The sequence below is a fragment of the Eptesicus fuscus genome, chromosome 17, assembly GCF_027574615.1.
Source record: "Eptesicus fuscus isolate TK198812 chromosome 17, DD_ASM_mEF_20220401, whole genome shotgun sequence".
Taxonomy (NCBI): Eukaryota; Metazoa; Chordata; class Mammalia; order Chiroptera; family Vespertilionidae; genus Eptesicus; species Eptesicus fuscus.
The window spans coordinates 40,766,429-40,793,971 of record NC_072489.1 but is presented as its reverse complement, the minus strand read 5'-3'; the positions used below and the strand labels follow the sequence as shown (position 1 = coordinate 40,793,971).

The following is a 27,543-nucleotide window of genomic DNA, read 5'->3' as shown; positions in this document are numbered from 1 at the left end:
GACGTGTGCTTGGAGCACTCGGAGAGCCAGACACGATGTTAGATGCTGTGGGAGATGCAGAGATGAATAATACATGGTCCCAGCCTGCAAAGGGCTCGCAGTCTAACTGGGGAGATAAGACGCATTCATACAAAGCTTTAACACAAGGCAGGAAGTGATAAAGGCCAGGCAAGTGATAAAGGCAGAGCAGAAAGGCATTGCCTCTAGCGGGACGACCAGGGAGAACTTAGGGGGGTGGGGGTGGCATTTGAGTGGGGTTTGAAACCCTGGGTACCATCCGGAACTTGAAAATCCAGAGTCACTTGAAGGAAAGTGAAGGTCATTTGAAGGTAGCTGTGTCCTTGTCCCTTCTCCATCCATCAACTGCCCTTCCCCAGGCTGTCTCTAAGTCATCCATTAGAAAAGGAAAAGTCCATTTTTACCAATGTGAATTCAAACCCAGGAAGAGAACAGGCAGGGTGTAGACAGGGTCTGTGAACCAGGAGTGGCTCCGTAGGCATGCAGGTGGCAGCCCACGCACAGTGGGGCCAGGGGATGCTCAGACTGGAGTAAGAAGTAGGTCTCTAGGTCCAGGTGCCGACTCAGGCCTCAGCAGCCAGTTACTCATCCATGAGCAGCCTGTCTCTTCTCTTACAGCGTCATCCGCAGGGAACACGGTGACCCCCTCATTGAGGAGCTCAATCCTGGCGATGCCTTGGAGCCTGAGGGCCGGGGCACAGGTGAGGGCACCCAAGGTCTCGGCCTGCACTCCCCTGTCTCAGTGCTTCCCATTGTCTGGGATGAGGGAGGGAGGGCTGAGGCAGCCAATCCCACTCTGAGGGCTAAGACCCTAGAGCAGAGGGATGAGAGGAGAAGGGGGACCCCCTGAGAGTGTCAGGCAGGGGGTGGTCCATTCTCCCAGTCCCAGGGCAGCTGGGGGCGGGGCCGGGCTGAGAATCTGTGGGCAGTGGGTTCTCTGGCGATGCCTTGCCGAGTGGGGATAGGAAGGAGAGGCTGGGGTCCTGAAGTCTAACCCCTCCCCTCTTGGCGCTCAGCCTGGTGTCAGAGAAAGAGTGGTCTTGGAGAAGGTACTTGGCCCGGGTCTTGTTCTCCACATCCATAAAATGGGGGTAATTACAGCTGCCCTTCTCACCTCTCTGGAGTGTAGTGAGGACCCAAGGAGACCGTGTGTATGCAAAGACTTAGTAGACTGACGAAAACTGTGCCAATATAACAGGCGTGTATAATGCAAAGGCCAGAAAGAAGTCCTCATGGTCTGAATAATTAGTGCCCCCGTGCCCGTGCAGAAGTCCCAGGGCAGGAAAGGGAACCCTCTTCCGTGGATTCCTAGCACGAGGTGGCTGTTAGGAAGGGGAGGGCGGGGGTGGCAGCCACAGCCTCAGGCCCAGCACCTCCCCACTCAGGGTTGCCCCGGGGTCTCCTGGCGGGTGGCCAGAGCGCAATCCATGTTGTTGCAGGGGGTGTGGTGACAGACTTCGATGGAGATGGGATGCTGGACCTCATCTTGTCCCACGGGGAATCCATGGCTCAGCCGCTGTCTGTCTTCCGCGGGAATCAGGTGTGCATGGACGTGGGGACCCACGGAGCCCAGCCTGGGGTGGTCCCCTGGGCCTAGGGTGGATGAGGGCAGAGGAGCCGGGGATTCATGGCAGGAAATGGACAGCTGGGGCCTGGAGGAGGCAAAAAAATTCCCAGCAACATCATAAACCCCCCGAAGGGCTGCCTCCCGGGAGAAGCCCTCTGCCCCTCTGCCTTCCACGGCCCTTCACACACTGTTTTTCCTGGGGCTATTGGCTTTCCCCCCCTTCTTTGCCGCTTTTTCTCTTTCCAAACTTTAGCCAACCTGTCTGCCTCGCTCACCTTCCTGCCGGCCTCCTCCTCTCTCTTTCCTCTGCCCCCTCTCTTCTCTTCCTCTTCCTCCCTCTCTCCCTCTCCTGCCCTAGGTCCCTGCTCCGCCGCCCACCCCGCTGATGCCTGGCCTGCCTTCCTGCCTCCCTACAGGGCTTCAACAACAACTGGCTCCGAGTGGTCCCACGGACCCGGTTTGGGGCCTTCGCCAGGGGGGCGAAGGTCGTGCTCTACACCAAGAAGAGCGGGGCCCACCTGAGGATCATCGATGGGGGCTCAGGCTACCTGTGCGAGATGGAGCCCGTGGCACACTTTGGCTTGGGTGAGTCAGGGCCAGGGGGGAGGGTGGGCAATGAGCGGTTGACGGGACAGCGGGTCCTGAAACGGCACCCCGCATCATGCTGAGTGATGCGGGACTCACCGCTCGAGCATCTTCCAGGCACCACGGTGCTGAGACAGCGGTGGAGACACCAGCTATGGGAGGCAGCCCTGCTCTGAGGGGAGCATGAGCTCAGGAGGGAGTGCCCCGCCTCTTACAGAGGTCCTCACCCCAGTGCCTCTGTCAGGTTATTCCCCCGGGGGTCAAAGTGTTTAATTCTCCATTTGTCCAGGCTGTGGCCTTGTGCTTCAAACACTGGCCTGCGCCAGACTATTTCTTTCCCGGGCCTCTTGAGAGTTGGCTCGGTGACTAAAGTGCCTCACCAAACCCCTGGTGACAACAGCACACACTGGCCAGAACGCAGAGAAACTGGATCTCACACATTGCCGGTGGGAATGTAAAATGGCACAGCTATTCTGGAAAACACGTTGCCGGTTCTTTTAAAAACAAAAACCTAAACACACAACTACTATCAGATCCAACAATTGCACTCCTGGGTATTTCTCCCAGATGAGTGAAAATTTATGTCCACAAAAAAATCTATACAAGATGGTTTATAATAGCTTTATCTGTAATGGGCCAAACTAGAAACAACCTAGATGCCCTGCAATAGGTTAACGGTTCAACAAACTGTGGTCTACCCACACCATGGACTATTACTCAGCAGCAAAGAGGAATGAACTATTGACACACACAACAACCTAGATGGCTCTCAAGGGCGTTATGGTGAGTGGGGGGTGGGGGGGAGGCCATTCTCAAAAAGTCACATACTGTTGATCCCATTTATACAACATTCTCGAAACGACAAAATTGTAGAGATGGAACATAGATCAGTGGTTGCTGGGGGGTGGAAATGGTGAAAAGGGGAGGGGTGGGTGGGACTGTACGGGGGTAGCCCCAGGAGGTCTTCGTGGTGATGGGCGGTCCAGTCTCTGGACTGTGGTTGTGGTTGCACGCATCTGCACACGTGATAAAATGACATAGAACTACCCACACACCTTGTGCCAACATCCACTTTCTGGTGTTGAGCTTGTGCGATAGTTACACAGGATCTCTCTGTAGTGTCTTTGCAACTGCCTGTGGCTCTATAATTACTTCAAAATACAACATTTTTAAAGAAACACAATTGAGGAAGGGAATTAGGAAAATAAAACTCTAGAAAGTCTTCTTGAGGAGGAGGGGCAATCGTGGAAAAAATGTTGAGAAACACTGAGGGTGGAGGTGGGAATCCAAGAGTGTCTTTACTGAAACACAATGGTTAAGAAAGCATTTGAGTCCAGTGTACCTAGGTTCAAAATCAGACATCCTCTCACCTGTGTTAGCACCTCATGAGGCGCTATAATCTATCTATATAAAAGCCTAAGTGGCCATCGCAACAGAACGGACGACCGAACAGGCCGCGTGGGGCGACCAGGCTGGCAGGGGGGTTAGTGAGGGGTGACCAAACGACCCAGCAGCAGGCTGCATGGGGCGACCAGGCCGGCAGGGGGGTTAGTGAGGGGTGACCGAGCAGCAGGCCATGTGGGGCCACCCTGGGCGGGGGGGCAGTGAGAGGCGACCAAACGACCCAACAGCAGGCTGCGTGGGCAACCAGGCCAGCGGGGGGGGGGGGGGGGGGGGGGGGGAGAGGGGGAGTTGGGGGCAACCAGGCCGGGGGGGGGCAGTTGGGGGAGATCAGGCCTGCAGGCAGAGGCAGTTAGGGGTGATCAGGCCGGCAGGGGCGCAGTTAGGGGTGACCAGGCCAGCAGGGGGGCAGTGAGGGGCGATCAGGCCAGCAGGCAGAGGTGGTTAGGGGTGATCAGGCTGTCAGGGGGGGGCAGTTAGGGGCGATCAGGCAGGCAGGCAGGGGAGCAGTTAGGAGCCAGCGGTCCAGGATTGTGAGAGGGATGTCCGACTGCCGGGATCGGGCCTAAACTGGCAGTCAGACATCCCCCTAGGAGTCCTGGATTGGAGAGGGTGCAGGCTGGGCTGAGGGGACCCTTCCAAGATAACAATCCTGCTCTTCACCTGGGCAGCCCGGGCCAGGTCATTTGGTGGGATCCTGGGGGCCCAAGAGCCTCTGTGCCCTTTCATGACCATCTGCCTCCCATGCTCAGGATTATGAATGACGCACCTAGTGGGAGCCCCTCCTGACTGCCAATCTTTGCATCTTGCAAGCCATGGGATTTGTTCCGGGTCTGAACTCTGCCTCAAACTGCTCCACGGGCCCCCTGCACACTCCTCTCTATTGCCCGGATCCATGGCCAGAGAGGCAATGAAAGGAAGGCTGCTCTTTGAGACTGGCCCTTTGGGTCAGCCTTGGGCTTGGCAGTGAGACTCCCCAAGTCAGCTCAGCAGGCAGCAGGGCCAGCAGCCTGGGACACAGCGAGGGGAAAACAGGCTCCATCCCTGCAGCCCCAAGACTCCCACATTCATGAGGCTCTTCATGGGCCCAACATAGCGCAGGCCCTCCTGATTGATGGAGGGACCGGCGATGGGGCAGGACAAGAGGGGGCCCATGAGGAAGGCTGGGCGGAAGGAAGGGTTGAAGAAAGAGAACACGGTGGAGATAGACTGAGACGGGGCCTGGGGGAGACCAAGAGACACAGAGACGGGGAAAGAGGCAGATTAGGCAAAGAGGAAAGGCTCCCTGCCCTCCAAGCTCACAGCCCAGTGAGAGAAGCAGATGGACACAGGGACTCGGTGCAAAGCAGACTTGCATGTGCCATCATCCTGGCCCAGTGGCTGCGAGAGGACCCGGGAAGGAGACATTCGTTTTGCTCTGGGAAGTTTTCCCAAGAACGTGGGCCCAGAACTAGGTCCAGAAGGATGGTGGGCGTTTAGAAGGTGTGGAGAGGGGGCTGAGGAGAGCATTCCGGGGGCAGCGCTGGCTTGAACAAAGGCCCAGAAAGGAGGGTGCTCAGTGTGTCCACAGAAAGGGAATGGTCTGGCGGGAGCAGAGCCTGGAGAGGGAAGCCAGGGTCAGACTGTCGGAGCACCAGGGCCAGGCTGAGGGCAGGTGGAATGGAGCAGGTCTGGGGAACTGGGAAAGCCAGAGCCAAGCTCTGCTGTGCACCTGGGGCGGGGGGTGGGGGGGGAGGCTTCGAAGGAGCCCAGGGCCACTAGCAGGGGTCCCAGGTAGAGTATTTGTCATTCTCTGTCTGACTTAGTTCACTTAGTAATACCCTCTAGGCCCCTCCATGTTGTCACAGATGGCAAGGCTTCATTCTTTTATGCTGCAGAGTAATATTCCATGGTGTGTGTGTGTGTGACACGTCATCTTCATTTATTAGCGATTGATGGACATCTAGTTTGCTTCCATCTCTTGGCTATTGTAAATAATGTGCAGTGAACATAGGGGTGCATATATATATACCTTTCCGAGTCAGTGTTTTTGTTTTCCTCAGTTGAATACCCAGAAGTGGGATTTCTGGATCGTATGGCAGCTCTATTTTTAATTTTTTGCTGCACAGTATTTCATTGTGTGGAAGCATTCATAATTTATCTAGCAAGTCCCCTATTGATGGATAGTTTGATGTTTCTCAGTCCTGAGCAGTTAGTTTTGGGATGTTTTGGGTAAGAAGGGGCATGTCCAGAGCATGAAGGCACGACAGTCCTGCCTTAAAGGTGCGAATTACTGAGCAGTGGATGTGGGGCCCGAAGCTGTGCTGAAGGCAGAGGTCTCTCGGGGAGAGGCCTGCAGGAAGTTCCCCATCCAGCACTCACAGCACGCCTGCGCACCCCACCTGTCCCTGCTTCCTTCCTCCCTCCATGGGTCACCCCGGCCTCCTCCTGACTTTGCAGCCAGGGGCGATGAGCATGTGGACATGTACGTGGGTGCATACGTGAGCCTCTCAGCAGACAGCCTCCTGGGTGCTTCTTTCTCCTCACACCCCCTCTCCCCACCCCCCAGCACATTCTCCAGCTCATCTCTGCACTGGCAGGAGCGGCAGGCCTTGCTCAGTCAGCCCTGAGCTGTGTGTGGTTAGAGGACTCAGCTTCTCAGACCCTCCCATGTACTCCCAAATCCAGGGGATCTGGGCTGTGTGGAATCACACCATACAAAGTCAGGTACCTCGCTGGATTTTTCATTGTCCGGAGGGTTCCCAGAGGGCCCACTCTTGCACAGAGCGCTCTCAGCTTCATCCTGCGGAACTGTCCCTCCTGGAGGCGTTAGCCTCCGCCCCAGCCACCCCTGCTCAGGGGGCCCCTGGCCTGTTCCTCCTCCCCTCTCCACCCCGCCCTGGCCTCTCCCTGCTCCTCCTGGTGCAGAGGGCCCGCCAGGCTCATAAATAAGCGTTTCCACTCGCAGCCCTTGTCGAGTGCCCCCGGTTCCTTCTGCACACCCACTCCTGCGTATCCCACACTCTGGGTCTTCATTTCCTAGCCAGCAGAGGGCTGAGGCAGCTCAACAAAACCCAAAATATGAAAACAAATACCAGTAATCTACTTGCCCCCCGCCAGCCTCCATTAGGGGCTCCCGGACTCGGCCAGCCCACCTCAGGCATTGAGGGTACCCCCCCCCCGCCCCCCGCCCCCCCCCCACACACACACACACATACCGCCTTCCTTTCAGCTAGTTGTTTGCCAGTGACTCAGAGCTGCCTTCATGCGGCTGGTGCTCATTTAGGGAAGGAAAATTCAGTGGCCCACATGAAAATTGCTTTATTAAAGTGCAAAAATATTCCGCCAACTGTATCCCCACCATCTGCTTCGCTTGTAATTCTTCTGAAAAGCACAGTTCTCTGTGCCTGCCTCCTTGGCCTTTGTCCTTTCCAAGCTGCCAGAGGGCGGTGGCTGGTTAATGGGGCCACCTCTGCTCGCAGACCCACAGGCCTGGCACGCAGGCCACTTAAAGGCCGCCCTGTGCAGCGTCTGGGGGTTGGGGGAACCCTGGCTGTGCAGCTGCATGAAGGTCGGCAGTGTCTGGGGCAGAGGGAACCGCCGGGCCTGGGGGCCGGAGCCTGGGTTTCCAGTCCTCGCGCGGACCCCTGCAGCTCGCTTTGCCTCACCAAGCCTCAGTGTCTGCATCTGAGGAGTGGGGATAAAACGCCCCCCTGCAGAGTCGCTGGGAGGGTGCAAGAGGGCCACACTTGTGCTCAGGCTCCAGAGTCCCACCCCGTCTCCTCTCCCACCCTCCCCTCCCAATACACATTCTCAGGCTCTGCTCCCCCAGTTTGCACTTCTCCTGATCGTCAAGCACACGGGCCCTCGCCACAGCTCCTGCCTTCACCCAGGCTGCACCCTCCACCTGGCGCGCTCCTTCCTCTCCTTCGCTGCCTCACAGACTCTCACACTTCCACCACACCCAACTGAAATGACTGCTAACACCCGCCTCTCTCGCCCCGTGGTCCCCATGCTATGGCTGCACTTTCCCAGCTGCCTATAACATAATCCCTGCCCGCCCAGGACTCTGCTCCTGCAGGACGGGCCAGGGTCTGTCTCCTTCCTGCTGAATCTCCTTCCTTCCTCACGGAGCTGCCAGAGGATCTGATGTGCTATCTCGGAGAGTCCCCTGGTAGGGTTTGGTGAACATATTTTCTTGTATTGTTGCCAACAGGTGGAAGCCCTTCGGGAACTGCAGGGTGCCCCCATGTCTGAGACGATGAGGGTGGAGATGCTGACGGTGACAGCCGGGGCAGGGCTCACATTCCAGGGAAGAACGGTGCTTCCCAGAAGTGCTAGAGCTCAGGTCATAGCCCCATCTTACAGATGGAGAAACTGAGGCCCCCGGAGAGTGCCCAAGTCAGCAAAATAATCACCGGCAGGGGAGCAAGTCCCACTGAGATGGGCTCGCCCGGCTTTCTTACCTCAGAGGCCCGGCCCCTCCCTGGGTCTGGAGGAAGGAAGGAAGCGGGACTCAGAAATATGTGCGGCAAACCCAGGATGTAAATTTGTGATCCTCCATGAATATTCGGCGACTCTTTTGAGTTATTTGTGGCACTTCAGCCAGGCTGGGGAATGTATTCATGGAGCTGTTCCGTTGGCTTAGGTGACAAACAGTTGCTTCTCTTTGTCTCCGTTTTTTTTTTTTTATGGAAAAATGTTTACTTTTTACATAAGGACACTGCACACCCTACAAATGCCAGAGCCTCCAGAACCTACTTCAAAACCGAAGGAAGTCTGCAGCTGCCACCCAATCCCAATTCTGCCCCCTTCCCCAAAAGGAGTTATCACAGAATGAGGGGGTGGGGCCGCCGAGCGGCTCTGAGAAATGTCTTCTAGCTGAATAAAGCGAACCCCGGAACCAGAAGGCGGCCGGCCTGCGAGGGAGGGTCTCTGTGGGAAGAAGGGCTGCACTGCACGTGGGAGTCCCTGCTCCCTCGGGCGCTTCCCGCGGGCACTGCCGCCCACCTGCCCACGGAGGAGGGGCCGCTCAGGTTGACCCTCCAGAGTGGCAGCTGGTCCCTGCCCTCGCTTACTGGAAGCAGGGCTGCTGGAAGGGTCCAAGGAGACTGGGCCTCCCTGCACCCCACGCTGCCTCAGCCCCACCCCCAGAGCCACGCAGCACAGGAGTCTACACGGCATTCCTCCCCAAAGGCTGGGCGTGGAAGCCTTTTACACATGAAGATGTTTCACAAACGACCCTCTGCCCCAGAGTGTCTGTCCCTGTAAGATGCACGGGTGGACAAGGATGGCCAAAAGCTACTCTAAATTCAGAGGCACGTCTCGGGCCCCCGTGCTTCCTCACCGTGTCTGCAGGCGTTAAGGGGAAAGGAGCACCTCCACGTGGGTGAGATGTTATCTATTCCGCCCACGAGTGACGCCGGGGGAGTGTGTGTGTGTGGACTCCTGAGCAGCCGCCCACATCCGGTCAGCTCGGCTGGGCGATAACACGGGGCTGCACCCTCCCCCTCCCCGCCGAGCGCTCCCTCCTCCCCAGGGAACTGACTAGAACAGCTTCTCTCCGCAGGCGAGGCCCAGCTCCGTCTCCTCTCCACCCCAATCCATCACCATTAGCCTGACCTTGCCACGGTGCCTTCAGCAGGGAGCCGGGGCCGGTTCTGACAATGCCTAAACACCTGACAAATCTCTCCAACTTGTTTTCTGCCAATGATGTAATGCAGGGCTCCGTGGACGTGTGCGACGGAGGCAGCGGGAATATTCTCTGAGCCTCTCTGCCCGCTTCTGTCCACACCTCGGCTTCGCAGAGCGGGCTTGCTCCTGCACCTGCCGCCTTCTCGGTCTTAAGCGCCTCAGCTCTCATTTAGAGCTCAGCTCAGATGCCTTCTCCCCAGGAGCCCATCCCCGACTGCCCTGACCCCAGCCAACCCCAGTGCCCCTTCACTCCATTTCCGTTTTCATTTTCTTCATAGAACCTGTCAATAGCTGACGTTACTTATTTGTTCATCTGTTTGCCTGTCTATCCCAACTAGAGTGGAAGCTCCCTGAAAACCAGGACATTCCCAGTGACAAAAAGAGCCTTGCCCGTAGCAGGCTATAAACATAAATATAAACATAAATACAAATATAAAGATAAATATGTGACATGCTCCCGATGATGCAGCAAGTCGGCTGCAGAGCTGGGACGTGTCCCCAGGTCTCCCAGATAGCCACCCCCACCGTGTTCTTTCCAACCTTCCAGGTAAGGGGTTACAGCCAGGATTCGAACCCAGGACTCCACAGCCAGCTGTTCATCACCTGGCTTTACCCTCTCCCAAAAACAGCCTCATGCTGACTGGCCTGTCCACTGAAAGTTCTAGAGTGCCACGGTCCAATCTGGTAGCCACTAGCTGGGGTGGCTATTTCAGTGTAACTTAATTAAAACTAAATCGAATGTAAAGTTCAGTTCCTTCTTACACCAGCCCCGCTTCCCTGCTCCACAGCCACATGTGCGAGCGGCCGCCGTGCTGGGCGGCACAGACGGACACCACCATCACGGCAGTTCCGCTGGACTCCGCACGCTCGCTGCTCCCCCAGCACTTAGAGCAATGCTCAACTCATGTCTTTTATTCCGTGAGTGAGGAAATGAACGAGAACCCCCTCCCGCCCTCCTCCGCTGCTGACCTTTTCTCCGTCTGCCCCTCAGGGAAGGATGAAGCCAGCAGCGTGGAGGTGACATGGCCGGATGGCAAGGTGGTGAGCCGGAACGTGGCCAGCGGGGAGATGAACTCGGTGCTAGAGATCCCCTACCCCCGGGAGGAGGACAGACTTCAGGACCCAGCCCCACTGGAGGTGAGAAAGGCATCTGGGCCTGATGGCCAGAAAAGAGGCCTCATCCACAAACCCATGGGCTGAAGCTGGGTTCCCGGGAATCTGCAGACTTTGCCTCTAGAGTGATGGAAATCCTAGCAAAGGGCAGGCTTCACGATGACCCCGCCATCTGTAGTTTGCACAATAGTACCACGTGCACATCTCTTCTGCTCCTCACGGAAATCCGGGGGTATTGGCAGGACAAGTATTTTTGCACCCATTCTACAGAGGAGGAAAACCGAGACCAAGTGAGAGACCCCACCGGGCTGTGCAGCCAATTGGGAGCAGCGTTAAGAATTGACCCCAGGTCTCCTGCTTCCCTCCCAGCTCTTTCCAAACCTCTGGCAAGCCTTGTGTTAGTTCTGAGGGTGGGGTCAGGCCTCTGGGAGCTCTGGAGAAAGAGCTCTAGATTCTAACTCTGATGGGGGTCACTTGGTTGCAAATAACAGGAACCCACCTAAATTCACACCGAAGGGGGGACCTCTAAGGAAACTTGTAGGGGAGCTCACAACGTCCAATGGAAAGCTAAGGATGCGCAGGAACCATGCAGCTCAGTGGCCTCAGCCCCAGGAGCTCAAGGACCTTTGTCATTCGTGCACTGGCCTGGGGGTGAGGAGGTCATTACCCTTCCCTAATAATCCCCACTGCCCCACCCTCGGCGCTCAGTACTGACAGCTGACATTTTCTGTCTTGTGTAAAGTATTGTTTTGAGTCTCCCTGGCCTGCCAGCAGTCTGCTGTCCCCGAAACCCCCATATAGACATAGCAAAGCCCCCACAGCCCGGAGTCACCAGCTTTCCAAATCTGTCTCAGCCTCAGTTCAAATTCTAGCCGCCACGTCTTTGACTCATCCTCCTGCTGGGATGCCCACCCCTGGTCCAGCTGGCCTTGCCCAGAGAGATGGGGGGTAGCCTGGCTGGCAGGCGCCACCCCTGGGAGTGGGGAAGGTTCTCAAAGAAGAGGGTGTGGGGAGTGAGCAGACACCTCAGAAAGCTTCACCCACCCCTCATTACCCTTTGCCCCAGCTGAGACCCAGCCTCGGGCTCAGGGCAAGGCCACGGGAGGGCCAGTTTCTGTTACCCGTCCCGCTCAGACATGTGGGTCCCACGTGAGGGGAATGAGCAGGAGTTTGGACTGAATCTGTTCTTGGCCTTCCCCCCAGTGTCCTATTCTCAGTGCAAGGCAAGGCGTCCTGGCAGGGAGGGGCCCCTCCAGGCCCAGAGCTAAGAGCATCCCTCATTCTGGGGCCGGGTGACAGCTGCTCTGTGGCTGTGATAGGGCCTGAGATGCCATCTTCTCAACTCACTAGTGTCTCTGCTTCTGCCCACTTTGCAGTGCGGCCAAGGATTCTCCCAGCAGGAAAATGGCCATTGCATGGGTGAGTTGCCTGCAGGCACCGGGGGATGGAGCAGAGGCCAGGATCTCCCCGGGGACAGGCAGCCTGCGTCCTGGCAAGGCTCAGGTTGCAGACAAGGGGTAGAAAGTGGGGAGGGGAGCCTGTTGTTTGTCCCTGGGGCTCCAGATGCCAAGACAACCGCCATGTGACTCACTGAGTTGGGAGTGACAGGAGCGACTGGCAGGCTGAATCACCACGGTTCTGGGAACTGGCAGAGCTTCCGTGCCATGAATACAGAGAGAATGGCCACGAGACGCACCACGGCCTGGACAGTGTTCACAGGGAGGCCTGACTGCTGGGGGCTGTGGAGGCTGGGTAGGCACAGGGCCCCATGGAGAGCTGGCATTTTCAGCCTGGCCAGCCGGTGGAACAGCAAGGGCATCGGAGCAAACCAGGGTGTGGGGTATGGTCTCAGTACAAGGAGGTGGCAGCCTTGAGCAGTATGGGGGGAGGTGGGCAGGGAGCCGTGGCACTGCCAGGAAGGCAGCTCTGGGAAGGTCCCCCAAGGACGAGTGGGAGGCGGGCAGCCTGGAGGCTCGGCATCCAGAAGGCTCACAAATGTCTTCCATCCCATTGGCTGACAATAAGGGGTCAGATCAAAGATGCCTCCGGCCTTTCAGCCCACAGGAAGCATTCTTCCTGAGTTCCCGAGTTCACTCTGCAGATGTCCGTCAGCCCCAGGCAAATGTGTTTGCAGCTGAGATACAAGAGTAAACAAGACAGATAGTCCCTCTCCAGGGCTTAGAGCTCAGGGGAGAGGCACACAAGTTAACAGTGAGTGTGAGAGGCTGGGGTGGGGGAGGGAAGGGGCTGTGAGGTAGCAAAGAGGTGGGGCCAAAACCAGTCTAAGGAGGGTTCAAGAAGACACCCCAGAGAGATCACGGTCTAAGCTGAGACCTGAGGGGTGATGAGTTTGCCAGGCCAAGAGAGGGGAGACAGTGTTCCAGTGGAGGGGACTGTGTGGACCAAGGACCACAGGTGAGAAAGTGGAGGAGGATGGCTCTAAGAGGCTTGAGGAGAAAATGAGTCCCCTCCACTCTCCATGTCCCCACTCTAGCCACTGCAAATAGAAATTCCAGCATCTTCCTTGTGCCCTGGAAGGTCCCTGTGGGATCCCCAATCCAGCCGCCTCTTCCTTTTCCTTTTCCAGTGGACATATGTGTGCCTCCCACACACCGGGCCCTATGTGGGGAGCTGGGAATGCAGGCCAAGCACCTCCCCTGGCGGGTGCTCATCCTCGTGGGGGGAGACAGGCCATCACACGTGACCCAACAGCTGGACTAGATGAGTTAAGAACCTGTTAAGCAAGGTGCTCTCTGGAGACTGTTCTAGACAGAGTGGTCAGGAAGGGTCTCAGAGGAGGGGACCTTTGAGCTGAGACCTAAAGGATGGGAAGGGTCTGGCCATGGAAATACCTGAGGGAAGTGAAGACCACGAGGCAGGAGAAAGGCCTGGAATGTCAGAGGAACAGGAAGGAGGCCGATGCGCCCAGAGAGGACAGAGGAGCCAGATCCAAGTCCGGGAGAGTCTTGGAGCCCCGGAAAGGTGTCTGGGCTTTGTTCTTAGGGCCCTGCACAGTGGAGCAGGAGAGTCGCGTGACATGGTCACATGTTCACAAGATCATGTTGGCTGCCGAACTGCAGATGGGATTGGAGGGAGGCGTGGCAGCCAAGAGGCCAGTCAGGAGGCAGCTGCAGAAATCCAGGCAAGAGACAGTGCTGGCCGGGAATGGCTGGTGGCAGAAGAACAAGACTGAGAAGCAGGTAGACAGACAAGGGGGATACCGTAGGGGCAGAACTAATGGGATATGTTGTTACATTGATAAGGAAAAAGAAAGAATTGGGTATCACTGGTTTCTGCTTGATTATTGACTGATTTAGGGAAGATGGGAACAGAGGGCAGGAGAGGTTTGAGGACTGGAGGTAATCTAAAGTTCCATCTGGGACCTACTAAGTTTAAGATGCATGTTAGACAGGTTCATGAGTCGGGAGTCCCAGGGAGAGGTTGTGGCTGGAGACAGGAAGTCTGGAATCATTCACGTATGAAGGGACCACCTCGATAAAGGATGGTAGATAGAAGACCCAGGACTGAGCCTGAGCACCCCTAACACGGAGAGGTCAAGCACAGTCGGAGTCAGCCAAGGGGACTGACATGAAGAAGTTGAGGCCCAGAGATAAGGGACAGGTCCCAGTCCCAGAGTGGGTGGGACAGCAGAGCCTGAGCAAGGACCTACGCCCTCCTGAGTGAATGATTCCCTTCCCTCTCAGACACCAACGAATGCATCCAGTTCCCATTCGTGTGCCCTCGAGACAAGCCCGTGTGTGTCAACACATATGGAAGCTACAGATGTCGGACCAACAAGAAGTGCAGTCGGGGTTACGAGCCCAACGAAGATGGCACAGCCTGTGTGGGTGAGTCAGCCCTGGCCGCAGTTCAGTAGCAAAAAAGACTTTGCCATCTGCTGGGGAGCTCTGGGGAGGCCCCAGATCAAGGTCCCCAGTCCCTGCCTTCTCCTGGCCGGATGGAGTCTCCTTAGACCCCCGTTGAGTCTCCAGGAAGACATGAGAGAGGCTTGGAGAAGCTTAACCACTACTGCCACCCACTGAAGGGCCCCTAGGGTGCTGTGTTCTCCGGCCATTGCTCTTCTTACGTCTCCCTTCTCACGTTTTCTAAAACAAATGCTCTTCCCTGGAGGCCAGCCCCTCTATTCTTACCTGGGGTGTGAACTAGCTCCTGCTCCATATCTTGGTCTGAATTTCTGAACTGGTACTTATTTGTCTTCTTCCTCCCAAACACTTTCCCCCTCCCCGACCCGACCCCCACCCCTTTTCTCTTTTTCCCGTTTTCTTATCTCTGCTCCGTCCTTTTTGCAGCTCAAGTGGCCTTTTTAGGTGGGTATCCTTCTGCCGCCTTTAGAATCTCAGAGCCTCTCTCTCGGGCCTCATATCTTTCTCTAGGCCTTGGACTTTGCCTTCAGTTATATGCATTTTAAATCCCGTCAATAAAGGAAAAAAAAAACCAACAACCTTTGTGGAAAACTAAATTTCTCCTGCCGCCTGTCTCTCTCTCCACGCCCAGAGATTCTGCTGCAAGCTCCCTCTGAATGGACAGCAGGGGCGGCCATCTTTGAAAAGGGAAGTTTGGAAATTTGGAAATATTGTGTGTAACCTTAGTTGCGTGTGAAGCCTGTCTTTGCATGTTTTCTGAGAAAACAGGAAAGGAAAGTCCCCCCCCCCCACCCTCAACCCCAATCCAGCCTCCCTCACTCCAGAAGAATCCAGATAGTCCTGTCTTTCCTGTATCCTCCTGTGTCATGAGCAGCTCATTTTGCCCTTCACAAAGATGTCTCTCAGGTGGTTGTTGCTCAGCTGATTCGATATTGCATCATGCGCCTGCTGGTTTGGCCTGTGCTTTTCTGCGCTGTGCGCCCTGACTTCCTACGGTAGAGGAAGCCTGATGGGGGTTGGCGGTGACAATGGGAGGAGAAAAGGGAGGCCCTTTGGGATTCTTGATAAAAATGTTAAAGTTTGAATTTACTAAGTCTTCCAGCCTCTTTCTGGAGAAATGATGCCAATAAACTCTCTGCCTAGCTGGTGGGGGAAAGAAATGTGTCCAGGGCAAAGTAGATGCTGGTTGGAGTGCCCAGTTAGCAGCGGCCCTTCCATCCTGTGGTGCTTGGAAAGCAAATCACGAGACAGGGACCGTGTCCCTGGGCATGAACAATGGATTGGGTATGTGCATCGATGATCGCATTTGGGCGACGGGGTGTGCACCAGGTAAGGAACGTGGGATAGTCAAGGTCTAGACACAGAGGGAGGACTCGAGGCCTTTCACCTGGGGAAAGTCAGTTCTCCACTCAGAGCCTCGGTTTTCCTCATCAAAAGAGGAATTGGGCTGGTGTATCCCTGAGACACCCCAGTGTGTGGCTGGACGTAGGCATGGCTAGTCTCAGGTCACCCAGAGTTCTAGAAAGAACCTTGCAACCTGGTCTCCTCTGCAACATGCTTGGAAACTAGAAGCTCCTGTGGCTTTGGGAAGGACATAAAGCCACAGAGTAGTCCCATGGCCAGCCTCGGGGTGAAAGTTCATTATAAATCACAGATCTATTCTTCATGGAGAAAAAAAACATCACCCCAAGTTACAATAAAATCACACTTAAGAATGCAGAAGCCTTTTTAAAATATATTTAACCAAATTACTACCATTTTCTGATATAATATTAATACTCCAAATAAATCACAAAATACGAATGCCTTGTAGCTAGTGCTGTTTTTACATTCAGCACAGGAGCTTAAAGGAAAAGTTTTCCAATAAAAAGAGCTACAATTTCACAGAAAAGCGTACGTCAACTTAAAAATCACTCCACTTCTGGGAAGCCCACTCCTGTGTGTTGACAGAGAATTAAAGATCTCAAAGAGCCCAGGGGTGGGGCTGGGCGAGACGAAGTGCTCTGCCCAAGGTCACAGCGAGCTGGCCTCCGAGCCAGGACCGGAGCGCTCTCCCACACACCGTCTTGTCAGGGCAGGTATCAGACAGCGCTGTCACCGCTCAGACTATTCCCCAGATATTCCGGAAGATGCTGCCTTTTTAGAAACAAACAAATGGACCTAAGATATAAGATAAGTAAAACCCAAAACACACAGAGGTGATGGCTCCAAATGCAATGGTAAATGACAAGACAATAGTGTCCATTGACCGGCCGCACACACAACACCAGTAAAAGGGACAGGACAGCTGGGGAGGCGGCCTGCCAAGGACGTCCGAGATCCAGGGTGACAGCAAACTTTCCGAGGATGGCTTATCGGCAGTAACCACAGATCCCCGCACTTTAAGTTTCTTACGAGAGGGCATATGTGTGCTGTTTTATCCTACTTGGTCAGTGAGGCCAGGTGAGTTACTAAGGGGAGTTCAAAATCCCTCCAGCTTTTAAGAGCACAACTACAGTATCCTGAAGGCTCTTCATTAGATTCATTCATTCGCTCACTTATTCATCAAATGTTTGTTGAACACCTACTATGTGCCAGGTACTGAGCTAGGCTCTGGCATACAGTGGTAAGTTGCTGTCTCCACCCTGCCTTCCTCCAACCATAGCCCAGTGCATGGGATAGGAATGGGACTCAGCGGGGCTTTCTAAAAGTTCTAGCTAGCCCTAACCGGTTTGGCTCAGTGGATAGAGCGTCAGCCTGCGGACTGAAGGGACCCAGGTTCGATTCCAGTCAAGGGCATATACCTTGGTTGTGGGCACATCCCCAGTAGGGGGTGTGCAGGAGGCAGCTGATCGATGTTTCTCTCTCATCGATGTTTCTAGCTCTCTATCCCTCTCCATTCCTCTCTGTAAAAAAATAATAAAATATATTAAAAATAAAATAAATTAAAAGCTCTAGCTAAATTTAGGGGTTGCTACCAGTATACCATAAAGCAAGCTCTCTGCATTCGTTCATATATTTATTTCACAAGCATTCATTGAGAACCTTCTGTGTGAAATCATCAGTTCCTCCCCCCCACACACATACACACAACAAGGAATATGACAAGGTCCCTCCAATGCGTGGCCAAGTCCCCTGACCCCAAGATGTTTGTGTTGGAAGAAATATGAGGCTAAAAGATACAGAGGACAAGTGGGTAGTGAACCAACTCAACATTATCTGCTCTGAAATAACAGGCCTCCCCAGTGGGCAAGGAGCCCAGCGCCCCAGTCCAGGACATGGACTGTTCTGTGCTGAACCAGTCACAGATGGGTGGGCACAGAACGGCATCCAAGCTATCAGGCTCGGGCTTCTAACGCGCCCCCCCCCCCGCCCCCTCTGAGGCCCTGGGTGGGGGCAAACTCTTGCCTTCCCCTTCTAAACACAGACAATTCAGTCTTTCCTTTACCCGCTAGCCCCACTCCTGACATCTTTATTGGCTTACGCTGGATTTGGGTTTGTAACAGAAATATTGAATGCCTTGGGGCTGACAAGTAATGGAATGGGCCTGGGAGGGCCCAGGCCGATGCAGGAGCTGAGCCTCTCTGAAGGGGGCAGCCAGGACTCACTCCAGCAGAGCCGGGAGGTGGGCCAGCATTGCCAGAACGTTCCCCCTTTTTTTTTTCCAAGAAAAACCAAATAATTCCATTTTCATTCTGCCCAAGAACACTCCTCTTCCCAGGAATGTACCCTGTGAAATGACAACAATAGCTTACATTTAGTGAGCTCAGAGTGTACCGGTTCTAAACTCTTTACAAGAGTCAACCCGTTTCATCCTCACAACAACCCCAAGAGGCAGGTGCTCTAATCGTCCCAGTTTTGCAGATGCTGAGTGGTTCTTCCGGAGTCACACAGCTGGGACAGACAGCGGCAAGGCTCGATCCCGGCAGTCCAGCCCTAGCCTGTACTCGGACCTCTGCTTCTTCCTTCTCCATGTGGGGTGGCTAACTGGTTAGGCAAAAGCCACCATCTCTCAGGCTGCCCAGGGTCAAGGGATGGGTTGCGAAGGAAGGAAGGGAGCCCCTGGAGGACCTGGGGTCTGAGACAGTCTCCCCACGGTCTCGTTCAAGCTGCAAGAAGAGATGGCAGTGCCCGTGTTGAGTTCTCTCGCTGGGCCAGCTGGGCCAGCCTTCGAGGACACAGAATTGTGAATCACCCGCAGGGCCTCTTCGAGCATCTACTCAGTGGCCAGCCCTGCTCTGGGGAGGTGCCATTCTGAGGGCCAGGAGTTTGATTATGGGTCACTCTGGCTGCTATGGCCCCCTCCCAGGGTCTGGGCATCACACCCTCCCAGCACCACTGGACTGCAGCCCCCCCCCAGAGCCGCATGGAGACGGGTGAATGAACTTTATTTCTTCAGGGAGCCAGCTGGGTTTTTCCAGCAGATTCCAGAACGATGCCCCCACCCACACTGTGTCAGCCCAGGAGGCAAACCTCCCCAGGGTCAGCCATTGTCCCTCTCCTTCGGTGTGGGCCAGACCCCAGCCACATTCTGCCAGGGCTGATGCTACGTCTCCTTGGCAACAGGCACCTCATGAAAGGAGGAAGAGGGAGGGCGGGGGAGCACGGGCCGGTTAATTCCACAGATAACGCCAGCCCCTCCTTCAGCGGCTTGTCCTCTTAAGGAACTACTGCTGAACAGCAAACTGGTCAAAAGGGTCAACCGTCAGAGAAAAATGAGAAGCAAGAAGAGAAAAGGCAACCTTCCTCGGGGAAAGAAGCTCACATTCATGGAATGCCTACCATATGCGAAGAACTTTCCGTATGTCTCTCCACTAATCCTCACATCCATCCTGGGAGAGAACTGTTATGAGTCTATGTTACTGCCAAAGAAAATAAGGATCCGAAACAAATAGGTTGCAAAGGTCGCATGACTATCTGAGTGGCAAAAGCTGTGCTTCAAGCCCACAAGTCTGGCTCCAAAGCCTGTGTTCTTAAGCCTTATGGGCAGCCCCCTCCAGGTAACGGGCACCTGAGCAAATTATTTAACCAGCTGTCACCGGGCACGCACTGGCTGGCTGGGGACAGACATCTGTGAGCAACATGGGCAGAGCTTCCTGATGGCTCTGATGACCGGTGGCAGGCCCTGACCAGCACAGTAAGTCTGTAGTGTATCGGAAGGAGATACGTGCAACCGGGGGTCAGGGAGGGCCGCATTAAGGCAAATTGGGGGTGATGGGATAGAGGCGCAAATGCCTTTTTAAAGAGGGTGGGTCAGGGCCCTGGGAAGGAGGCCTTTGGGCAAGGACTTGGAGTGGGTGAGCTGTCCTTGAACCTGTTTTCTCCTCTGTAAAATGAGGATAACACCCACCTCGCAGAGTTATTGTGTGTGCTCAGCTCAGTTCTCCTGCCGTGCCGTTCCCAGGGAGAATAATCATAAAACAAGGTACACGGGGCAGGGAGGGCGTGGCATCGACGGCTGCGCGGAGCAGGAGTCACTGCAGGGAACTAGTCAAGTGCCCTGGGGACCCAGCCCTGGGCCATCACTAAATCCAGAGGCACCTGAGAAGGCTTCTACTCCTGCCCCGTCCTTTTCAGATGAGGAGACTGAGCCCCCCAAAGGAGTAGTGACTTCCCGAGGACACAGCCTCACTGGGAATCTGACTCCTTCCTGCCCCGGGCACCTCCTGGCCAGAAAGCTCAGGTGTCTCAGAAGCACAGTTGTATCACAGCTTCAGGTACATGGGGGCAGCGCCTGTTCTTCCCCAGAATCGGAGTCAGGGTACGTGCCCACCACGTGGCCGGAGGAACCATGCCTGGGCCGCGGAGCACAGCCAGAAACCCTGCGCCCTCCCTCCCTCCCTCTCTCCTACCCTCCTTCCTCTCTCCTTAAAATTATCTCTTCCCACTCTGGCCAGTGTGTTGGTTGTCATCCCATGCACCAAAAGGTGGCCCGTTCAGTTCCCCGTCAGGGCACATGCCCAGGTTGCAGGCAACCAATTGATGCTTCTCTCTCTCCCTCTCTCTCTTCAAGCCCGCGTCCAGCTGATCTCTGGGATCAGCTGGACGCGGGCTTGAATCCCAGACACACTGCCCACATGCTCTGTAAGGGACTCCACAGAAGCTGTTTCACTTCTCTGACCCTCAGTTTCTTTCCCCAAAACACAGGGCCCAGACACCCTCACAGAGCTGTTGTAAGGTAAACCCTGTCGGGTGCTCAGTGCGGCGCCTGGATTGATAAAATGCAGGTGATGTTGTAAAATCTGTTCCAGGCCCTAGGACCTCCTGGTTCCACTTCTGGCAGTGCCTGCTTTGACAAGAACCCATAAGTCACTCACTGGGGCGATGTTGGACCGATAAGAATCCTTCCCAACAAGACACATCTATCACTCAGAGTTACACATGTGGGGTTCATTTGGGGACCGGCTTACACAGCACCTTCCCTTGGAGAGCTCCGGCCCTGTCTTTGGATCTGCGCTGGGGAGCACAGGGCCCGTCAGTACCCATCCATTCACCTGCCGCTCCAGGGCCTGCGAGCATCCGTCTCAGGCCAGGCAGCCCTCTCGATCACCTGTGACCCATCAGTCATCTTCTGTATCCATCCACTTATCCACCCATCCATCCATCCATCCGTCTGCCTGTCCATGCATCCACTTATGGTACGTCACTCTCTAGGACTCCAGGCCCAGACTTTCCAGGCATAACACTCAGCCCCACAAGGATGTACCCACCTCAGGATCATGGTGTTCGGGGATCACGGGCAGGGGCCGAGTGGGTGGGACACACTTCCTCCCTGCCCTCCCAGGACAGGTGAGATCATGAGCAGAGCCGCCAGATCACAGCCACGGCAACGGTACTGGAAGCAGCTTCCGGCACAGGGGACGGCCCAGGTCACTGCTGCTACCCTTTAATTGAGGCGTTTGGTGACCACCTGCCGATGAATCATATTCAGTGACCACTCACTTGTCTGCACCTGCTAAGGCTGTTCTTGTTTGCCCCGGAGCCTGAGGATCACACACCTGAACATGCTTATCTCTTCCTGCCAGCCTGCGATGGGCTGCCCTTCCCACCCCCCTGCCGAGGGCGAGGCACTGTGACAGGCGTGGGCACAGGCCGAGGGCGGCGGTGGAAATGAGTAAGACAAGCTCCCCAACCTGCAAGCGTTTACTGAGGACCTGGGCGCAGAGAGAAGAAGGCGGTCACATTCACGCCGTCTTGTAGGCTGCGTATCCCATCTCCACTCCAGGGCCTCGCTCAGCACTGCTCTCAGGTGCTAACTGGTCCCCGATCGCTTTTCCATTACAGAAATCGATAGCTTGAATTACTCCAAAAAATGAGCCCTTTCGTGGCCCTGCAAAGCTAATTTTTCTGTGTCGGCATTTGCCCACATGCTTCTCTTTGGGTGTGAAATCTGTCCTTAGGAGTCAGTCCGGGCAGAACAGAGTCTTCCGTCTGACTGAGACACTGGAAGGAGGAGAGCGGACCCGGGTCAGACACTTAGGTCCAAGTCTTTGCTCTTAGCTGTGGCGCTTGTCAAGCTGCCTAACCACCTGGAGCATCAGCGTCATCCTCTATAAAATAGGGACTGGACCGCCCATCAGAGTGTTAGAGAATTAAATGGAATACTAATGTGCCCAAATATTCCTGGCACATATTAGGGAACCAGCGAGCCCTTGGATAAATGCCTTGTTTATTCTATGTAAGAATCCGAAACCTGGCATAAATCTATATTATGAGGCCACTGCATAATGAGGTCCTAGTGTAACTTCAGCAATAACAATAATATCTTACGCTGGAGAAACACTCCCATTTGTGAAGATGCATTGACATAATGCTCTCACTTTGCAAATGGCAAAGCTGAGGCCCAGGGTGGTTACGTGAAGTACCGGGGGGTCTGCGAACGGGTGCAGCCCCCTGATCGCCTTCACGCTCGCCCACCTCCTCCGTCATCCCTGACTTGGAAGCCCAAGTCCCAGCCCGGCTCCAGGACGCTGCCCGCCAGGCTCAGCCACCCAGAGGTGCTGAAGAGACAGGCCCTGGTCCGGCCCCTCAGAGGAAGAGCTGTGAGCTCGGCACAGTCGGCCCCGGGCGCTGCCAAGGGAACACATCCTCCCGCAGTCGCCTGAGCAGGGTCCTGTGGGCACCTCAGAAGGCTGGATCCTGCGGGGAAGGGAAGAATCTGACGTTACCGAACACCTGTTTCATGGCAGGCACATCCGCAGCCAGCGTCTCACCACCTCTCCAAACCAGTTGTGTTCGGCCTTTTGCCGGGATGGGGGTGGGAGGTTACATACCCCTGAGAACCTCCTGAAAGCTGTGGATCCTCTTCCCCAGATAAGGCTGCATCATTCTGCATACAGCGCAGGAGAGGAGGGTCAAGGTTAGGGGCTCCTGGTATAAGCCTGGGCTGTTTTAAGATTTTCTTAAAACTCTAGGGACCTTCTCTCTTGGACATCGCACCCCTCATCATATCAAACACTTTCCTATCTACCCACAGCCATGCGCGTAAACACACACACACACACACACACACATGAGTCTGTTGAATTGTAGTTGACTGGCACACGCTGTCTTTTGTACCAGCAGATATGTAATAAAACATTTTCAACTTTGTGCTTTCTTTTTCTATTTTGGAGCCAATAAACGTGTTTTTCAGTAAATGTCCTTGAAATGTATCAGACTTCAGAAAAAGACACAGATCCTAAATGTACAGCTCAGTAGATTCTCACGAGCACCCCGGTACAGCACCCAGAAGCCCACCAGGTCCCCTTCCCCTCACTCCGCCCCCCCCCCTCCCCCCCCCCCCCCCTCGGCCAGCCGCTATCCTGCCTTCTAACACCGTAGATCAGTTTTGCCTGTGCCCTACTGTTTTTGTGAGTGGGATTGCCGAGTTCACACTCATTCCGAGTCTGGCTGCTTTCATGGGACCCACATCCAGGTGTCAGACATTGTCAGAGGCCCGTGAAAAGCTCGTGGGCTCCAGGTGCGGCTCAAACCAGGGGCTTTCGGCCGTGCCTTTATTTTTTTTTAAATGATTTTTTATTTTTCCATTACACGTGACAAACCATATAATATTCTTTCCAGGTGTATGACCCAGTGGTTGGACATTATATATAACTTACTAAGTGATCGCCCCAATACATGCAGTCCCCATCTGGCGCCAGAACCTCCAGGGGAGCTTTGGAAAACCCCAATGCCCAGGCTGCACCCACACAACCATGAAATCTGGGGAGAGGACGAGGCATCAGCAGTTTCTCTTGCTCCTCGGATGACACCCATCGCAGCCCAGCATGAGAAGCACGGGTCTAAGCGATTTTGTGAAGCATTGGTATCCCTGTTTGCAACTGGGGAAACTGAGGCCCCAGGAGTCTCCACCGCATGCTACAGTCATGAAGCCAGCTCCCATTCAGATCCGACCCAGAGTGCACTGCCTTCATCCTTCGTGAGCAGTCAGGCCAAAGCCAGGTGGGGGTGCCCCCTGCAGAGACCCTCCTCACCCCTCCTCACCAGAAGACCCTCTGCAGCTGGGGCGCAGGGAGGCGGGGTTTCCCAGGCTACACACACCTCCAGGAGAAAGGCAGCACCCCAGGGGCTGGCTGTGGGAGACTCACCTCAGGGCGTCCAGACTCCACCTTTGCCGGGAACCTCTGGAAGCCGCAGTACAGTCTTTGCAGGTGGGAGAAGCTGCTGGTTGAGGTTCATGGGGAAGTTACCCACAGCTGAGGACTAGCTCTGACCCAGGCCTATTTCCGGGTGTAGTGCACGATTCCGCCACTTGGGGGCACCACGAGCTTCTGTAAACTGATTTTTTTTCCAACACACCCCCTTCCGCCTTTGGCCAAAGTAAGTCAGAAAGTGGAGTCGCGGGATAATGAGGGGGAAGGCGGCCGGGGATGGGGGGTGTCTCTGCTCCTGGGGCCTGATGAAGCCTGTCTGTGGCTGACTGGGAGGATGCAGGCACATGGCTGCAACCGGACCCAAGAGAGAGGCCACTCCCCCATAACGAAGCCAGCAGAGGGAACGCCAGGCGGAAAGAAAGCACACCCGGTGTGGCGGCTCCTGCCACTGCCCTTCACCAGGCTGCCCCGTCGGGGGTCCATGAGGAGTACAGTCCGCCCACACTCCTGTGATGCCTGGGCTTGGAGGTACCAGACCTGCCTCAGAGTCCAGGCACAGCTCCAAGTCCTTCCCTGGGAACCTGGGAAACCCCAACCTTAGGATGGCTGAGGATCTCAAGCTGCTGGGGGGCAGGCGGGGGGGGGGGGGGGGGCGGGGGGAGGGGGGCAGGGAGTCTCTGAAGCTGGATCTATCATCTTCCCCACAGCCTGGAACCAGGCTGTCTAGATTCCATGCCAAGCACTTCCTAGCTGTGTAACTTTGGGCAAGTTGCTTAACTTCTGTGAGCCTCAGTCTCCTCATCTGTAAAATGGGAATACTGTACTAGTCCACAACATAGAGGGTTGTTGTGAGGATTGAACGATGAAATATGTAGGGTCTTAGCCTAGTGCCTAGCACACAGGAAGTGCTAAATAAATGTTAGCTACTATTATCATTACTAACAATATAAAGAATGTGGTTGCAAACAGAACAGACACAATGAACCTAGAACAGTGGTCGGCAAACCGCGGCTCGCGAGCCACATGCGGCTCTTTGGCCCCTTGAGTGTGGCTCTTCCACAAAATACGGGCGCGCACGTACAGTGCGATCGAAACTTCGTGGCCCATGCGCAGAAGTCGGTTTTCGGCCTGGGGGACTCTATTTTGAAGAAGTGGCGTTAGAACACTCAAGGGGCCAAAGAGCCGCATGTGGTTTGCCGACCACGGACCTAGAGGAACAGCCTCCATTGTAACAATCCCCACACCCCAGGTCTGAGCAGAGGCCGTGAGTCCAGCTTGCCCATGGCTCAGGCAAAGGCCCAGCTGCCCCTCAGGAAGAGTAAGTATGAAAGCCACCCAGAGTGTTGTTCAGCACAACCCTGAGGGAACCCCAACCTCCCACCCCCGCCAAAACCTCTACCCAGAGGCCGGAGCTGTTGTTCCCAGCCTTGGGTGAGAGCCTCTCCGGCCCAAACACTTAAGTGTGCGACCCCGCCTCCCTGCATCCTCAGGCAACTTCCACCTGGGTGCCACCCCTCGGTGTGAGAGTGAGCACTGGGTCAGGAGACCTTGGTTCTAAACTTGGCATCATCATCATCATCATCAACCAGCTGTGTGACCTGGAGCCACTCACTCACCCTCTCTGGGCCTCTATTCTACCTCATCTAGATGATCCTGAAATCCCCTCCCGGCTTTAGCATATGGTTTTAGCTAAGTGTGTGGCACACAGTAGGTGTTCAATAAATGTTATTTTATGAAATCCAAGACAAAACTCTGCTGGGTTTCAACACCCACATACTTTTTTAGTCTTTAGAACTAAATGAATTGTGCGATCCAACACCTAACGGCCCAACCCAAGGTAAGAAATCAAGGAATGGGTATCTATTGAATTAATTCACGTCTTACTTTTGACCTGGCTTTCAGTCTAACCTGATCCCCACCTGAGACCGCAGCGCCCCATATAAGCTACAGATTAGAGCAGGGGTCCTCAAACGTTTTAAACAGGGGGCCAGTTCACTGTCCCTCAGACCGTTGGAGGGCCGGACTATAGTTTAAAAAAAAACGATGAACAAATTCCTATGCACACTGCACATGTCTTATTTTGAAGTAAAAAAAACAAAACGGCAAAAACACCCGCATGTGGCCCGCGGGCCGTGGTTTGAGGACGCCTGGATTAGAGGATCTGGAATGCGGCCTCCCCACTAGACCACAAGCTTAAGGTCCATCCTGCAGCGTCAGGCCACACTCAGCCCACCTGCTCGGCGTGCGGTGGGCGGGCACCTCCCCTCCCCTCCCCGCGATCCTGGGGCAGAGAACTGTCCTCCCTCACAGCAAGGCGAGAAGCAGCACAGAGCCTCAAGCTCAGCAAGTCCTTTTATTGGAAAAAGAAATAACAAAAGGCCACCGCGTCACCTGTGCCCAGCCATCCCATGGAGAGGCACAGGCGAGCGCAAGGCCCAGTCACACAGTGGGCCGGGGTGGGCTCAGGCCGGGGTCCAGGGTCCGGGGGCGGCGGAGGAGCCCACTGGACTGCAGCTCTCAGGTGACTCTTGGATCAGAACCCACGTGGGCTCAGGAGCTGGGACACCCTCTCTATCCCTCTGGGTGGGCATCTCCTTCCCACATGTTGCTCCTGTGTCCAAGGAAATCAGGCCCCTCTCCGGTTTCAGAAAGCTGCCTGCGGTGGCTGGTCTCTCCTCTCTCCTCCTAGCACCTCCTGCCACCCGAGGCAGGCAGCCTCGTGTCCACCTTCAGGGCACCAGGACAGGCAGCTTCCTCCCCACGGGCACCCCTGAGCCTTGGCCGCAGGGACGTATGGGCTGGATGTCCCTCTTTCCTTTCAAGAAAGAGGTTTGCCTTTTCCCCTGCAGGTGGCTGGCTCCTTTGAATGTCCGAGGAAGCCTCACTTGGCCTTAGAGAATCCCGAAGCGGGGGCGGGCTGAGCATGCAGCATCTGTGGCCCTGTTGCCTTGTCATGGGGGGCTGGGACAGGGGCACGGAAGGCCCCCGGTGGGCTCTGCTCTCCTAGAACCCCAACTTCCCTTCTGCTAGAATGTACACAGTGGCGTCAGAAGGTGAGGAGAACCTTGCAGGTAGGGAAAAGGCCTGGAAGAAGAGCCACGCTAGCAGCCATGGGGCAGGGGCAGGGGCAGGGGCTGGAGGACATGTATTTACAGGGGACAGGTTGGGCCCACGCAGAGCAGCAGCCACAGACCGTCGCACTGGAAGGTAAGACAGGATGCAGAGAGGGGCAGTCATCGGCCTCGCAGCCAGGGGGAACGTACAGTGCACTCACACACGTGCACTCACATGTGGGCACACACACACTCACACAGGTGCACTCACATGCAGTCACACACCTACACACACATGCATTCCCGCACAGAGTGCACTCACATTCATCCTCCATGCGCCCCCACTCACGCTCACATACACGCGGGTTCTAACCCCGGGAAGTTGGCTTCGGTTCTGGAGGTTCGAGCCCCCAAGGCTGCATCTCTCCATGGAGCCTTTCTCCAGTCCCCACATACCCTCCCAGAGCCCAGGCTGTGTCCCAGGACCAACACCCAGCTGCCTACAGAGTCTGGGGAGTTGGATGCTTCTTGGCAAGGCCAACGTGGCCTCAGGCTTTGGGTGGAGGACAGGGAGCCACAGGTCTGAAGGAGTTCAGAAGGGGACTGAACAGCTAGCTCTCCACCACGGCGCCCATGGTCTGACCACTCCCATCTCCCCAGACCTCAAGTTAGGT

The 27,543-nt window shown here is 55.4% G+C and overlaps 1 protein-coding gene across 1 annotated transcript in view; it reads left to right on the top strand.

The window, feature by feature from the left end:
- Positions 1 to 14,786, top strand: part of CRTAC1 (cartilage acidic protein 1) — a 116,718-nt gene extending 101,932 nt beyond the window's left edge. Inside the window, exons 9-15 of the mRNA XM_054729026.1 lie at positions 637 to 719; positions 1,458 to 1,558; positions 2,002 to 2,170; positions 10,236 to 10,381; positions 11,734 to 11,776; positions 14,062 to 14,205; positions 14,668 to 14,786. Of these exons, the coding sequence (XP_054585001.1) occupies positions 637 to 719; positions 1,458 to 1,558; positions 2,002 to 2,170; positions 10,236 to 10,381; positions 11,734 to 11,776; positions 14,062 to 14,205; positions 14,668 to 14,786 (805 nt within the window). The remainder of the gene's footprint in view (positions 1 to 636; positions 720 to 1,457; positions 1,559 to 2,001; positions 2,171 to 10,235; positions 10,382 to 11,733; positions 11,777 to 14,061; positions 14,206 to 14,667) is intronic.
- The last annotated feature ends 12,757 nt before the right edge of the window (positions 14,787 to 27,543 follow it).